Source organism: Stegostoma tigrinum, chromosome 4, assembly GCF_030684315.1.
Source record: "Stegostoma tigrinum isolate sSteTig4 chromosome 4, sSteTig4.hap1, whole genome shotgun sequence".
In the NCBI taxonomy this organism is placed as follows: domain Eukaryota; kingdom Metazoa; phylum Chordata; class Chondrichthyes; order Orectolobiformes; family Stegostomatidae; genus Stegostoma; species Stegostoma tigrinum.
In genome coordinates this window covers 3,174,554-3,188,059 of record NC_081357.1, presented here as the reverse complement: position 1 = coordinate 3,188,059, position 13,506 = coordinate 3,174,554, and the positions used below count along the sequence as shown (strand labels likewise).

Here is a 13,506-nt window from a genome sequence, read left to right as displayed (position 1 = left end):
ATCATTGTGCATTTAAATTCTGTGGGACTACACAGCTTGGTCAGCTAGAATAAAATCACAAAATCAGACAGCACAGGAGGCCATTCTGTCCATCCATCATTATTCAGATACAAGTGTGCTAACACTGCTCCAAGTTGGAGCAGACTTAGCGGGCAGATGGAATTCAACCCAGAAAAGTGTGAAGTGATTCATTTTGGAAGGTGGAATTTGAATGTAGAATACAGGGTTAATGGCAGGATTCTTGGCAGTGTGGAGGAACAGATGGATCTTGGGGTCCATGTCCATAGATCCCTCAAAGTTGCTACCCACGTTGATAGGGTTGTTAAGAAGGCGTATGGTGTGTTGTCTTTCATTGGCAGGGGAATTGAGTTCAAGAGCCGTGAAGCTATGCTGTAGCTCTATAAAACCCTGGCTAGACCACACTTGGAATATTGTGTTCAGTTCTCGTAATTTCATCACAGGAAGGATATGGACGCTTTAGAGAGAGTGCAGAAGAGATTTACCAGGATGCTGCCTGGAATGGAGGGCATATGAGGTCTTAAGAGGAAAGGTTGAGGGAGCTAGGGCTTTTCTCATTGGAGGAGTGATGTAGATGGCAGTGTACAATCATACAGTGATATTGATAGATTAAACAAACAGGCAAAATTGTAGCAAATGTGAATCAGGTGTGTGGACCTAGAAGATACTAGAACAGGTTACTTCCTAAAAGGTGAAAAGTGAGAAACATTGGAAATCCAAAGAGATTTAGCAATTCCCATGTTCTCTTTTTTTCCCCTTCTTCCCCTCTTCGTGTTATCTCCTGCAGTAGAGTGGGCTAGAGGCTTAAACAGAGCTGGGATGGCCTTTGGGCCCCGAGCAGAGGGGGCCAGGCTGCAGGCCTGAGTGGAGTGGGGGATGGCCCTTGGGCCCCAAGCGGAGTGGGGTATGGCCCTTGGACTCTGAGCAGAGTGGCGCTCAGGCCTTGGGCTCCGAGCAGAGTGGGGGAGGATCCTTGGGCCCTAAGTGGAATGGGTGGGGAGGTGGTGGCCCGATTGGGGGATGGCCAGCAGGTTGCAAGCCTGAGCAGACCACACATGCAGCCCCCCTTCTCCTCCCACTTTTCTGAGAAGAGTCCAGATCTAAAACGTCAACTTTCCTGCTCCTCTGATGCTGCCTGGCCTGCTGTGTTCATCCAGCTCTACACCTTGTCACCACATGCAGAAGCCTCCTGTGCAAAGACATTAATGCTTATCTTTTTAACTTTATTCTCATTTTTCAAACTTGTACGATGAACAATTGTAAATAATTTAACTTCTTTTTCCTTTCTTTTTCCCATTATTTCTATATTTTGCATCAAAGACCTGTATCTAAGATGGTGCCGCATGGGGTGACATTGTAAACTTTTCATTGTACTCCTGTACCTCCGTACTTGAGCACAGATGACAATAAAGGATACTCTAATTCTATTTCTAATCTTTCTCAAAAGATGAACCATCCTCTCAGCGTCTACTGTGTACCAAGTTCCTTCAGCATCTTATGTATTTGAATGAGATAACATTGTCTAAATGCCAACTGATGTAAGACTAAAGTGTTCAAAATGACCTGACATGATAACCCTCCCATCCCATGAATGAATTGTATGAACCTTCTCTTTGGCTTTGTGTCATATTTTGCCTCTGTGATGAGGCTTGGGACATTTTATTTCCTCAAAGGTGCTTTGTAAATAAAAGCTGTCATTGTTTTCTTTCCTTATATGTAAAATTTCCACTGTTACATTTGAAACATGAAACTGTCTTTACTCTCCCAGGTGCCAATTGAATAGAGGATTGCATATTCAGAATAAGAGATCGCACATTTAAGTCAGAGATGAGAAAACATTTCTTGTCTTAGTGGGTAGTGAATCTGTGAAACTCTTACTTATTAGAAATGTGGAGCTTATTCAAGGAAAAGCTCCTGTGTGTCCTAGATAAGTATGTACCTGTCAGGCAGGGAGGAAGCTGTAAGGTGTGGGAGCTGTGGTTTACGAAGGAAATGGAATCTCTGGTCAAGAGAAAGAAGAAGGCTTATGTTAGGATGAGATGTGAAAGCTGATTTAGGGCGCTTGAGGGCTACGAGGTAGCTAGGAAAGACCTAAAGAGGGAGCTCAGAAGAGCCAGGAGGAGACATGAGAAGTTGTTGGTAGATAGGATCAGGGTAGACCCTAAGGCTTTCTACAGGTATTTATGGAATAAAAGAATGACGAGCGTAAGATTAGGGCCAATCAAGGATAGTAATGGGAAGTTGTGTGTGGAGTCAGAGGAGATAGGGGAAGCACTAAATAAATATTTTTCGATAGTATTCACTCTAGAAAACGACAATGTTGTCGAGGAGAATATTGAGATACAGGCTACTATACTAGGTGGGATTGAGGTACACAAGGAAGAGGTATTAGAAATCCTACAGAGTGTGAAGATAGATAAGTCTCCTGGGCCGGATGGGATTTATCCTAGGATCCTCTGGGAAGCCAGGGAGGAGAATGCCGAGCCTTTGGTATTGATCTTTAACTCGTCATTGTCCACAGGAATAGTGCCAGACGACTGGAGGATAGCAAATGTGCTTCCCCTGTTCAAGAAGGGGAGTAGAGACAACCCTGGTAATTATAGACCAGTGAGCCTTACTTCAGTCGTTGGTAAAGTGTTGGAAAAGGTTATAAGAGGTAGGATTTATAATCATCTAGAAAAGAATAAATTGATTAGGGATAGTCAGCACAGTTTTGTGAAGGGTAGGTCGTGCCTCACAAACCTTATTGAGTTCTTTGAGAAGGTGACCAAACAGGTAGATAAGAGTAAACCGGTTGATGTGGTGTATATGGATTTCAGCAAAGCGTTTGATAAGGTTCCCCACAGTAGGCTATTGTACAAAATGCAGAGGAATAGAATTGTGGGAGATATAGCAGTTTGGATCGGAAGTTGGCTTGCTGAAAGAAGACAGAGGGTGGTAGTTGATGGGAAATGTTCATCCTGGAGACCAGTTACTAGTGGTGTACCGCAAGGGTCGGAGTTGGGTCCACTGCTGTTTGTTATTTTTATAAATGACCTGGATGAGGGCGTAGAAGGATGGGTTAGTAAATTTGCAGGCAACACTAAGGTCGGTGGAGTTGTGGATAGTGAGGAAGGATGCTGTAGGTTGCAGAGAGACATAGATAAGCTGCAGAGCTGGGCTGAGAGGTGGCAAATGGAGTTTAATGCAGACAAGTGTGAGGTGATGCACTTTGGTAGGAGTAACCGGAATGCAAAGTACTGGGCTAATGGTAAGATTCTTGGTAGTGTGGATGAGCAGAGAGATCTCGGTGTTCAAAAAACACAGATCATTGAAAGTTGCCACCCAGGTTGACAGGGCTGTTAAGAAGGCATACAGTGTTTTAGCTTTTATTAATCGAGGGATTGAGTTCCGGAACCAAGAGGTTATGGTGAAGGTGTACAAAACTCTGGTGTGGCCGCACTTGGAGTATTGCGTATAGTTGTGGTCACCGCATTATAAGAAGGATGTGGAAGCTTTGGAAAGGGTGCAGAGGAGATTTACTAGGATGTTGCCTGGTATGGAGGGAAGGTCTTATGAGGAAAGGCTGAGGGACTTGAGGCTGTTTTCATTAGAGAGAAGAAGGTTGAGAGGTGACTTAATTGAAACATATAAAATAATCAGAGGGTTAGATAGGTTGGATAGGGAGAGCCTTTTTCCTAGGATGGTGATGACGAGCAAGAGGGGGCATAGCTTTAAATTGAGGGGTGAAAGATATAGGACAGATGTCAGAGGTAGTTTCTTTACTCAGAGAGTAGTAAGGGAATGGAAGTCTTTGCCTGCAACGGTAGTAGATTTGCCTAACTTTAAGTACATTTAAGTCATCATTCGACAACCATATGGACATACATGGGATGGTGTAGGTTAGATGGGCTTGAGATTGGTATGACAGGGCGGCACAACATCGAGGGCTGAAGGGCCTGTACTGTGCTGTAATGTTCTATGTTTTATGTTCTATGTACTGCAGAGTGCTATTGAAAGTGGTTTCTTAAATATATTCAAGGCTGAGATAGACATATTTTTAATCAGTAATGGAATCAAAGAAAGTGAAGAAAAGGCAGGAAAGTGGAGTTGAGGATTACCAGACTGAATAGCCTACTTCTACTCCCATGTTTTATGGTCTTAAGGCATTATTGTTATCGACTGAAGCATAATTGTCACATTTTGGATTTTGTTTCAGATTTCTCGGATTGATTTATTGTTGGAATTGTTTCAATGTCTTTCTTAGTTTCTCTGGTCAGATATTGTTCAATTACACAGTTCTATCCTCTAACACAAATTGGGTGAAATGGTAAGTGAGATTTTTTGCTACAGTGGAAATTCTGAAAGTTTACGTTACATTATTTTCCATGTATAAACAGGACTTTTCCCCTCACTTTACCGGGATGAAGATCATGGATGATCCCAACTTTACATCCCGTATTTACCTGAAATCTGGAGACTTGAAAACATTTATGACACCTACTGTAAGTTAACTCTGAAGTTTAAGTGATTACTGATGTGTGATGCCAACATATAATAATGCCACAGCTCAGGCTGAACCGAAGTAAAGATTAATACATAGACAGACAATTTAAAAAACACAATGAAGTCAGCAAATCTATTCTATGAAATTGCTTTTTCTCTTCTTCTTATCTCCAACTCAATACTCCTCTTCCATGTGCTGGTTTATTTACATTATACACATAGATGGCGATTCCAGCATCTTACTGGCAATTAAATTTCACAGTACCATTCTCTCATTCTCTATCTGTATTTCTCACAGAGTTATGCACACACCACAAATATAAAGGCATTATTCAAATGCATATACAAACACATGCACACATACAAATATATACGTGAATCCATTTTATTTGGAAACTTGGATTATATCTTTATGTTTGAATTAGATTTCTACATTTTGAAATGGAGACATGATTTTAGTTTTGTTTTGAAGTGATGACAGGGTACCTGAAGTTAGTTGATACAAAAATTCTTATTGGGGGTTTATAGCCTTGGAGTAGAGCTTGAGGTGAACAGTTCAGCCCAAAATAAAAAAAAGACCCACTGATGTCTAGAGATAATGGGAACTGCAGATGCTGGAGATTCCAAGATAATAAAATGTGAGGCTGGATGAACACAGCAGGCCCAGCAGCATCTCAGGAGCACAAAAGCTGACGTTTCGGGCCTAGACCCTTCATCAGAGAGGGGGATGGGGGGAGGGAACTGGAATAAATAGGGAGAGAGGGGGAGGCGGACCGAAGATGGAGAGTAAAGAAGATAGGTGGAGAGGAGAGTATAGGTGGGGAGGTAGGGAGGGGATAGGTCAGTCCAGGGAAGACGGACAGGTCAAGGAGGTGGGATGAGGTTAGTAGGTAGCTGGGGGTGCGGCTTGGGGTGGGAGGAAGGGATGGGTGAGAGGAAGAACCGGTTAGGGAGGCAGAGACAGGTTGGACTGGTTTTGGGATGCAGTGGGTGGGGGGGAAGAGCTGGGCTGGTTGTGTGGTGCAGTGGGGGGAGGGGACGGACTGGGCTGGTTGAGGGATGCAGTAGGGGAAGGGGAGATTTTGAAACTAGTGAAGTCCACATTGATACCATATGGCTGCAGGGTTCCCAGGCGGAATATGAGTTGCTGTTCCTGCAACCTTCGGGTGGCATCATTGTGGCAGTGCAGGAGGCCCATGATGGACATGTCATCAAGAGAATGGGAGGGGGAGTGGAAATGGTTTGCGACTGGGAGGTGCAGTTGTTTTTTGCGAACTGAGCGGAGGTGTTCTGCAAAGCGGTCCCCAAGCCTCCGCTTGGTTTCCCCAATGTAGAGGAAGCCGCACCGGGTACAGTGGATGCAGTATACCACATTGGTAGATGTGCAGGTGAACCTCTGCTTGATGTGGAATGTCATCTTGGGGCCTGGGATGGGGGTGAGGGAGGAGGTGTGGGGACAAGTGTAGCATTTCCTGCGGTTGCAGGGGAAGGTGCCGGGTGTGGTGGGGTTGGAGGGCAGTGTGGAGCGAACAAGGGAGTCGCGGAGAGAGTGGTCTCTCCGGAAAGCAGACAGGGGAGGGGATGGAAAAATGTCTTGGGTGGTGGGGTCGGATTGTAAATGGCGGAAGTGTCGGAGGATAATGCGTTGTATCCGGAGGTTGGTAGGGTGGTGTGTGAGAACGAGGGGGATCCTCTTGGGGCGGTTGTGGCGGGGGCGGGGTGTGAGGGATGTGTCGCGGGAAATGCGGGAGACGCGGTCAAGGGCGTTCTCGATCACCGTGGGGGGAAAGTTGCGGTCCTTAAAGAACTTGGACATCTGGGATGTGCGGGAGTGGAATGTCTTGTCGTGGGAGCAGATGCGGCGGAGGCGGAGGAATTGGGAATAGGGGATGGAATTTTTGCAGGAGGGTGGGTGGGAGGAGGTGTATTCTAGGTAGCTGTGGGAGTCGGTGGGCTTGAAGTGGACATCAGTTACAAGCTGGTTGCCTGAGATGGAGACTGAGAGGTCCAGGAAGGTGAGGGATGTGCTGGAGATGGCCCAGGTGAACTGAAGGTTGGGGTGGAAGGTGTTGGTGAAGTGGATGAACTGTTCGAGCTCCTCTGGGGAGCAAGAGGCGGCGCCGATACAGTCATCAATGTACCGGAGGAAGAGGTGGGGTTTGGGGCCTGTGTAGGTGCGGAAGAGGGACTGTTCCACGTAACCTACAAAGAGGCAGGCATAGCTCTCCCTCCCCTGTCTGCTTTCCGGAGAGACCACTCTCTCCGCGACTCCCTTGTTCGCTCCACACTGCCCTCCAACCCCACCACAACCGGCACCTTCCCCTGCAACCGCAGGAAATGCTACACTTGTCCCCACACCTCCTCCCTCACCCCCATCCCAGGCCCCAAGATGACATTCCACATCAAGCAGAGGTTCACCTGCACATCTACCAATGTGGTATACTGCATCCACTGTACCCGGTGCGGCTTCCTCTACATTGGGGAAACCAAGCGGAGGCTTGGGGACCGCTTTGCAGAACACCTCCGCTCAGTTCGCAAAAAACAACTGCACCTCCCAGTCGCAAACCATTTCCACTCCCCCTCCCATTCTCTTGATGACATGTCCATCATGGGCCTCCTGCACTGCCACAATGATGCCACCCGAAGGTTGCAGGAACAGCAACTCATATTCCGCCTGGGAACCCTGCAGCCATATGGTATCAATGTGGACTTCACCAGTTTCAAAATCTCCCCTTCCCCTACTGCATCCCTAAACCAGCCCAGTCCGTCCCCTCCCCCCACTGCACCACACAACCAGCCCAGCTCTTCCCCCCCACCCACTGCATCCCAAAACCAGTCCAACCTGTCTCTGCCTCCCTAACCGGTTCTTCCTCTCACCCATCCCTTCCTCCCACCCCAAGCCGCCCCCCCATCTACCTACTAACCTCATCCCACCTCCTTGACCTGTCCGTCTTCCCTGGACTGACCTATCCCCTCCCTACCTCCCCACCTATACTCTCCTCTCCACCTATCTTCTTTACTCTCCATCTTCGGTCCGCCTCCCCCTCTCTCCCTATTTATTCCAGTTCCCTCCCCCCATCCCCCTCTCTGATGAAGGGTCTAGGCCCGAAACGTCAGCTTTTGTGCTCCTGAGATGCTGCTGGGCCTGCTGTGTTCATCCAGCCTCACATTTTATTATCACTGATGTCTAGAGACAGGATTGCGGTATCACAGAAAGACAGAACCATTCAGAAGGTTGGTCTGTATCCGCGGGTTCAGTCAGAGTAAGAAAAGTGTTTAATATTCTCCAAAAAATCAGGGCTGGGAAAAATGTCCTGAGAGACTTAAAAGAAAAAACCAGAGACAGAAGACTGCCCGGAGATGAAGATGTGGCAAGTTTCACAAAACAATTACAGCTGTGCCAACTGATCAAGGAATTGCTTGAAACAGGGTAACCCTTTACCAAGGGTTGAATTTCTGGAATTTTTTTGTAAGTTTTTATGAGTGAGAATAAAATGTTTAAATTTTTAACTTGGCCCTTTGTAATAAAATCATTTTAAATACTTATTGTACAGTGTAATTAGCAATTTTCTCATGTGTGTGTCATAAACTCTGATTTCTTTTGTTTAAAGTACATTAGCAGCATCTTGTGAGTAAGTTCAATGACTGACCACCTCAGTAAACAAATAGCAAAAATTAAACTATGGTCTTTCAAACTAAGTTTTATTCACTTTCTGAATTGTCCCATATTGCTATCAGCTGTGACAAAAGAGTGTGCTCTATGGGATCAAAGTTTACTGAATTTAAGACAGTTCTGTGAATCTTTACTGAACATAAAATCAAGATTTTTTTGTGAAATATATTACATGATTTGGACTTGCAAAATGGCTTTGGGTGTGAAGATTTGTTTTGGAAGGGAAGCAAACACCAGGGGGTTATCTGAAATCCTTGACTAAGGCAACACTGAGAGGATTAGCAAACAAATGAAAGGTAGAAGTAAAATCAGGATCTCAAAAGAATGTGAGTGATAATGGGAACTGCAGATGCTGGAGAATCCAAGATAACAAAGTGTGGAGCTGGATGAACACAGCAGGCCAAGCAGCATCTCAGGAGCACAAAAGCTGACGTTTCAGGCCTAAACCCTTCATCAGAGAGAAACACAGACTGGCATTACAGGGCACAAGGGCAAATCCTTGGCTGCTCCAAGGATGTTTTGTGAACATGGCCAGGTGCTCAGATTGTCAGACTGGATCACAGGACTGCTTGCTTGCTCTGTTTACACTTGCTCACCTGGTGCCTACCTGCATGCTTGCAACATCAACGTCTTGCCTTCCCATGCCATAGCATGCCTTACCTTTTAGTGCAATGGCCCTTCAGCCAGAATCAAATGCAGCCACATTGATGTGCTCTTTTGTGCAGACACAGACACAGGCTACTTGATGTTATGCAGCTGCTGGGGGTGAGGTTGTCTTTAGGAACAGCACATTGACATTAATCGAACATTGTACAGCATGTGCCAGCTGCCTGCATGGCAAACACGCTGCACATTTATTCAACCAAATAGTCATGTCAGGGGCTAGTTCTCAGTCCAATCAAGATGGGGCCCCCTTCTATCAGGGAGATTTGGTCCTCTCATTCAGGGGCACAGTCCGTATATATTCCATGAGCTTGGCAAGTTTCAGTCATCTGCTTCAGCCATTTAAGGTCAGGGAATCCATAGCATAGGGGAGTTCAGAACTAGGGGGCATGCTTTGAGGTGAGAGGCAAAAGATTTAGAAAGGACATGAGGAATGAACTGCCAGAGAGCGTGATGGATGCAGGTACAGTTACAATGTCTAAAAAGTATTTGGATAAGCACATGAATAGGAAGGGTTTGGAGGGATACGGGCCAAGTGTGGGCAGGTGGGACTAGTTTAGATTGGGAACATGGTCAGCATGGGCTGGTTGGACTGAAGGACCTGTTTCCATGCTGTATGACTCTATAACTCTTCAGGGCTGTGCCGGGTTGGGGGTTATGAGCTTGGAGGCAGTGGAGGGGATGATCACCAAATGATATGAGATTAGTGACTGTTGTGGACACAGCAATGAGGTGTATCATGATGGGATCATGGACAGAGGGACAAAGGAGGAGGTATTTGAAAGCTGGCGCTCAGCCTCTGCAATGTAGAGGTCAGTATGCCAGATAACAACGGCACCATCCTCGTCAGGAGGCTTGATTAAAAAGTGAGGGTTGGATCTGAGAGCATGGGGTGCAGTTTTCAGGAGGATAGTTTGGAATGGGTAAGCGGGGGGTGCAGAGAAACTGAGGTGTCCAATGCCACTTTGACTACTCTCATTGAATAGGTTGAGCGCAGGTAAAATGCCAGAGGGAGAGGTCCAGCTGTAGGGAGAGTGTTGGAGATGGGGGAAAGGATCTGTGGGAAAGGGAGAGGACCTTTGTCCAAAGAAATGGGCATGGAGGTGAATGTGATAGATGAAGAGTTCAATGTCATGTCATGCCTGAAATTCATTAAGGTGGGGACACAAGGAGTCAAACTGAGATCTTTCCTGAGAACAGAAGTTACGTCTGCTTGTTGAGTGACCACATGCCTAGGAGATCTGCCTTAGGACTTTAGCATGCATGAATATGTCTTACCCTGTGATGTTGAGAATGTGTGGCAGACAGTGAAGATAAAAATTTTTGAGCTAGCTTTCTTGATAATTTTAAATCATTCAAGCTTCACAGCCATACAAAAAGATGCTGAGAGCAGAGGCCTCATAGATATTTCGGTTCTTAGGAACAGCTTGTGGTATTTTCACACTCATTTCATCAGTTGGCTAAAGGGAGTAGCTACTTTTTTTTCTATATGTTGAATTTTGCATTGAGAATCAGATGATTAAGAAAATTAATTTTACAAAAAACACAACAAAAATCTAATGTTCTCATTTTTAGCATGAGCAATTGTTTGACTAATTTTACCAAAAAACACTTAACAAAAATCTAATGTTCTCATTTTTAGCATTAGCAATTGTTTGAACTCACAATTCCATTTGCAGGTTTGAGGAGCCAAATGGCCTGCTGGTCATAATTTTTGTGCTCTTGAGAATTTATTTAACATCTTTTGCATCTGAAAATGTTTCCCAGCTTGAAACCTGGAAAGTGTGGATTCCAAATTTTGTCGGGCCTTTGGGAAACCATATCATGTGCACCTAAGTTTTTGTTATTCATATACATCGAGAAAATTAAGGATCCCAGTATCTACTTTTCTTCAGCCTACAAAATAACCATTTACAACTAATCTCTTTCCTGTCATCCAGACAATTTCACACCCATGTTACCACTATCCCTTTTGTTCCATGATTCTAACTTTGCTGACAAGCCTATTATGTGACACTTAATCAAATATGTTTAGGAAGTTCATGTATATCACATTAACATCATCTGCTGTCTCTGTTGTTTATCTATTTCAAAAAACACAAAGTAGCTTGTTAAATACAATTTGCCTTTAACAAAAGTGACTGTTAATTGTGTTGCAGTTCTCCAGTGTGTGATATCCCCCTGTATGATGGATTAGAAAATTAAGATCAGTGCTCTGCAATTTCCATCCTTATTTTCCTCAGATCTTAGGATGCATCACATCTGGTGCTGGTGACTTATAAGCTTTAAATATTGCTAGCCTATCTAAACCACACCCTGCCACATCTTTATTAAATTTTAGTCTACATATTATCTCAACTACCTTCTCTTTCATTATAACTTGAGAAACACCTTTGCAAGTCATTATCACTTGTAAAGAAGTAGTCTACCTCACATACTCTTCCTCCTAACTCTTTCCCTAAACTAACATACAGGCTAACAAGTGAGTAAACTAAATAATCAGTTGGAACAGTTTGTTTTGGTCTACCTGATCTAAACTGATCATTCTCATGTTTAAACTCCTTGTCAACAGATAGAATCATACAGTACAGAAAAAGTCCTTCGGCCATCCAGTCTGTATTGCCAAAAATATGTTACTATCAATAATAGTCCCACTTTCCCACACTAGGCCCATATCTTTGAATATTGTGACACCTCAAGTGTTCAAGTTCTTTTTAAAGGTTGTGAGGTTATCTACTTCAACTACCATCCTAGGTAATGCATTCTAGACCCTCTTGTGAAAATATTTTTCCTCAAACCCTCTCTAAACCTCCTACATGAGTTCAAAGTGAGAGGAGGAACGTTTAAGGGAGATATGCGAGGAAAGTTCTTTACACAGAGGGTGGTGGGCGCCTGGAACGCGTTGCCAGCGGAGGTGGTAGACGCAGACACGTTAGCATCTTTTAAGATATATTTGGACAGGTACATGGATGGGCAGGGAACAAATGGACACAGACCGTTAGAAAATAGATGACAGGTTAGACAGAGGATCTTGATCGGCGCAGGCTTGGAGGGCCGAAGGGCCTATTCCTGTGCTGTAGGTTTCTTTGTTTCTTTGTTTAAAAGTGTGCCTCCTTGTTCTTCACCCTTTGAATAAGAGAAACAATTGCTTACTATCCATGCAGCATCAGAGGAGCAGGAAAATTTACGCTTGGGTCGGGACCCCTCTTCAAAAACACCATTTCTGAAGAAGGGCCCTGACCCAAAACGTCAATCCCATTTCTGAAGAAGGGTCCTGATCCGAAACATCAACTTCCCCTCTCCTCTGATGCTGCCTGGCCAGCTTAACACTGTGTTATCTCTGACTCCAGCATCAACAGTTATTACTATTTCTGCTTATTATCCATCCTGTCCATTCCCCTCATATTCACATACACTTCAATCAGGCCCCATCCCCAATCTTTCCTTCAAGAGGGCAGAATTCCACCACATCCACTTGTGAATGGTGATGGGCAATTTGTCAATTTTCTGGAGGAGGAGGCTGCTCATCTATCACAATTTGCAATGATTGGGGATGAATATCGGTTCAAAAGACACAGTAGTCACAGAAAGCCAATTGAGGTCAAGGAACTAGAACAGTTACGGGTAAAAGTTCTAGGAACATGTGTAGTGACCCAAGCAATGACTCCATAAAGTCCATGAGGGGTCAGACTGGCACCACAGAGAGGCATTTATCTGTTGGAAACTTTCTGATGGATGCATTCAATTAGTCTCTGAAAGAGGCTTTCCTGATAGAGCCACCCAGCGATAAGTAAAATCCCTGCCTCTTTCACCTGTCAGTCTCCTCTCCACCTATCTTCTCCTCTATCCACCTTCGATCCGCCTCCCCCCTCTCCTTATTTATTTCAGAAACCCCTTCCCCTCTCCCATTTCTGATGAATGGCCTTGGCCCGAAACGTCAGCCTTCCTGCTCCTAAGATGCTGCTTGGCCTGCTGTTTTCATCCAGCTCTACACCTTGTTATCTACAGCAAGACTTTCTTCCCTTTATCCCTCCCTAACCCCTACCTCTGGACAGATCCCTGCTGAAAAGCATGAAAACCAATCAGCCTGCGTATGACGTCAATACAGCTGTACAGAGAGCCTTTTACTCTGGCTGAAATGTTGATTTGCTAAAGGTGAGGCAAAGCATGCTGAGAGCGTGCAGCTCAGTGAACGAATGCAAGGTATCAAGTGAGTAGCCCTGAGATACAGCGGTCAATTTGTGACCTGAGTGTCTGCCCTGTGTTCAAAGTATTCCTGCTGCTACCTTTCAATGCTAGTTGCCGTGTGCTCTGCAATGGAAGTTTGTATTTCCCTAGGCAGCCTGCATATATATTCATGAGGTTATAGAAACTTAGAAATAGGAGCAGGAGTAGGCTATTCAGCCTTTTGAGCCTGCTCTGCCATTCATTGTGATCATGATATGTACCTGCTTTTACACCATATCCTTTGACCCTTTTGGCACCACATGTTATATTCACTTCCTCCTTGAAATCATATATTTCAGCATTCACTTCATTCCATGGTAGAAAATTCTACAGGCTCACCGCACTCTGGGTGAAGAAATTTCTCCTCATCTTAGTGCTAAATGGTTTAGCCCATATCCTTATACTGTGACCCCTAGTTCTGGACTCCCCCACTATTGAGA

At 44.8% G+C, this 13,506-nt stretch overlaps 1 protein-coding gene across 1 annotated transcript in view; it reads left to right on the top strand.

The window, feature by feature from the left end:
• LOC125452334 (dynein axonemal heavy chain 6-like) overlaps positions 1 to 13,506 on the top strand; it is a 920,763-nt gene that overhangs the window by 33,246 nt on the left and 874,011 nt on the right. The window contains exon 2 of the mRNA XM_059645527.1: positions 4,398 to 4,502. Coding sequence (XP_059501510.1) covers positions 4,398 to 4,502 — 105 coding nt within the window. The remainder of the gene's footprint in view (positions 1 to 4,397; positions 4,503 to 13,506) is intronic.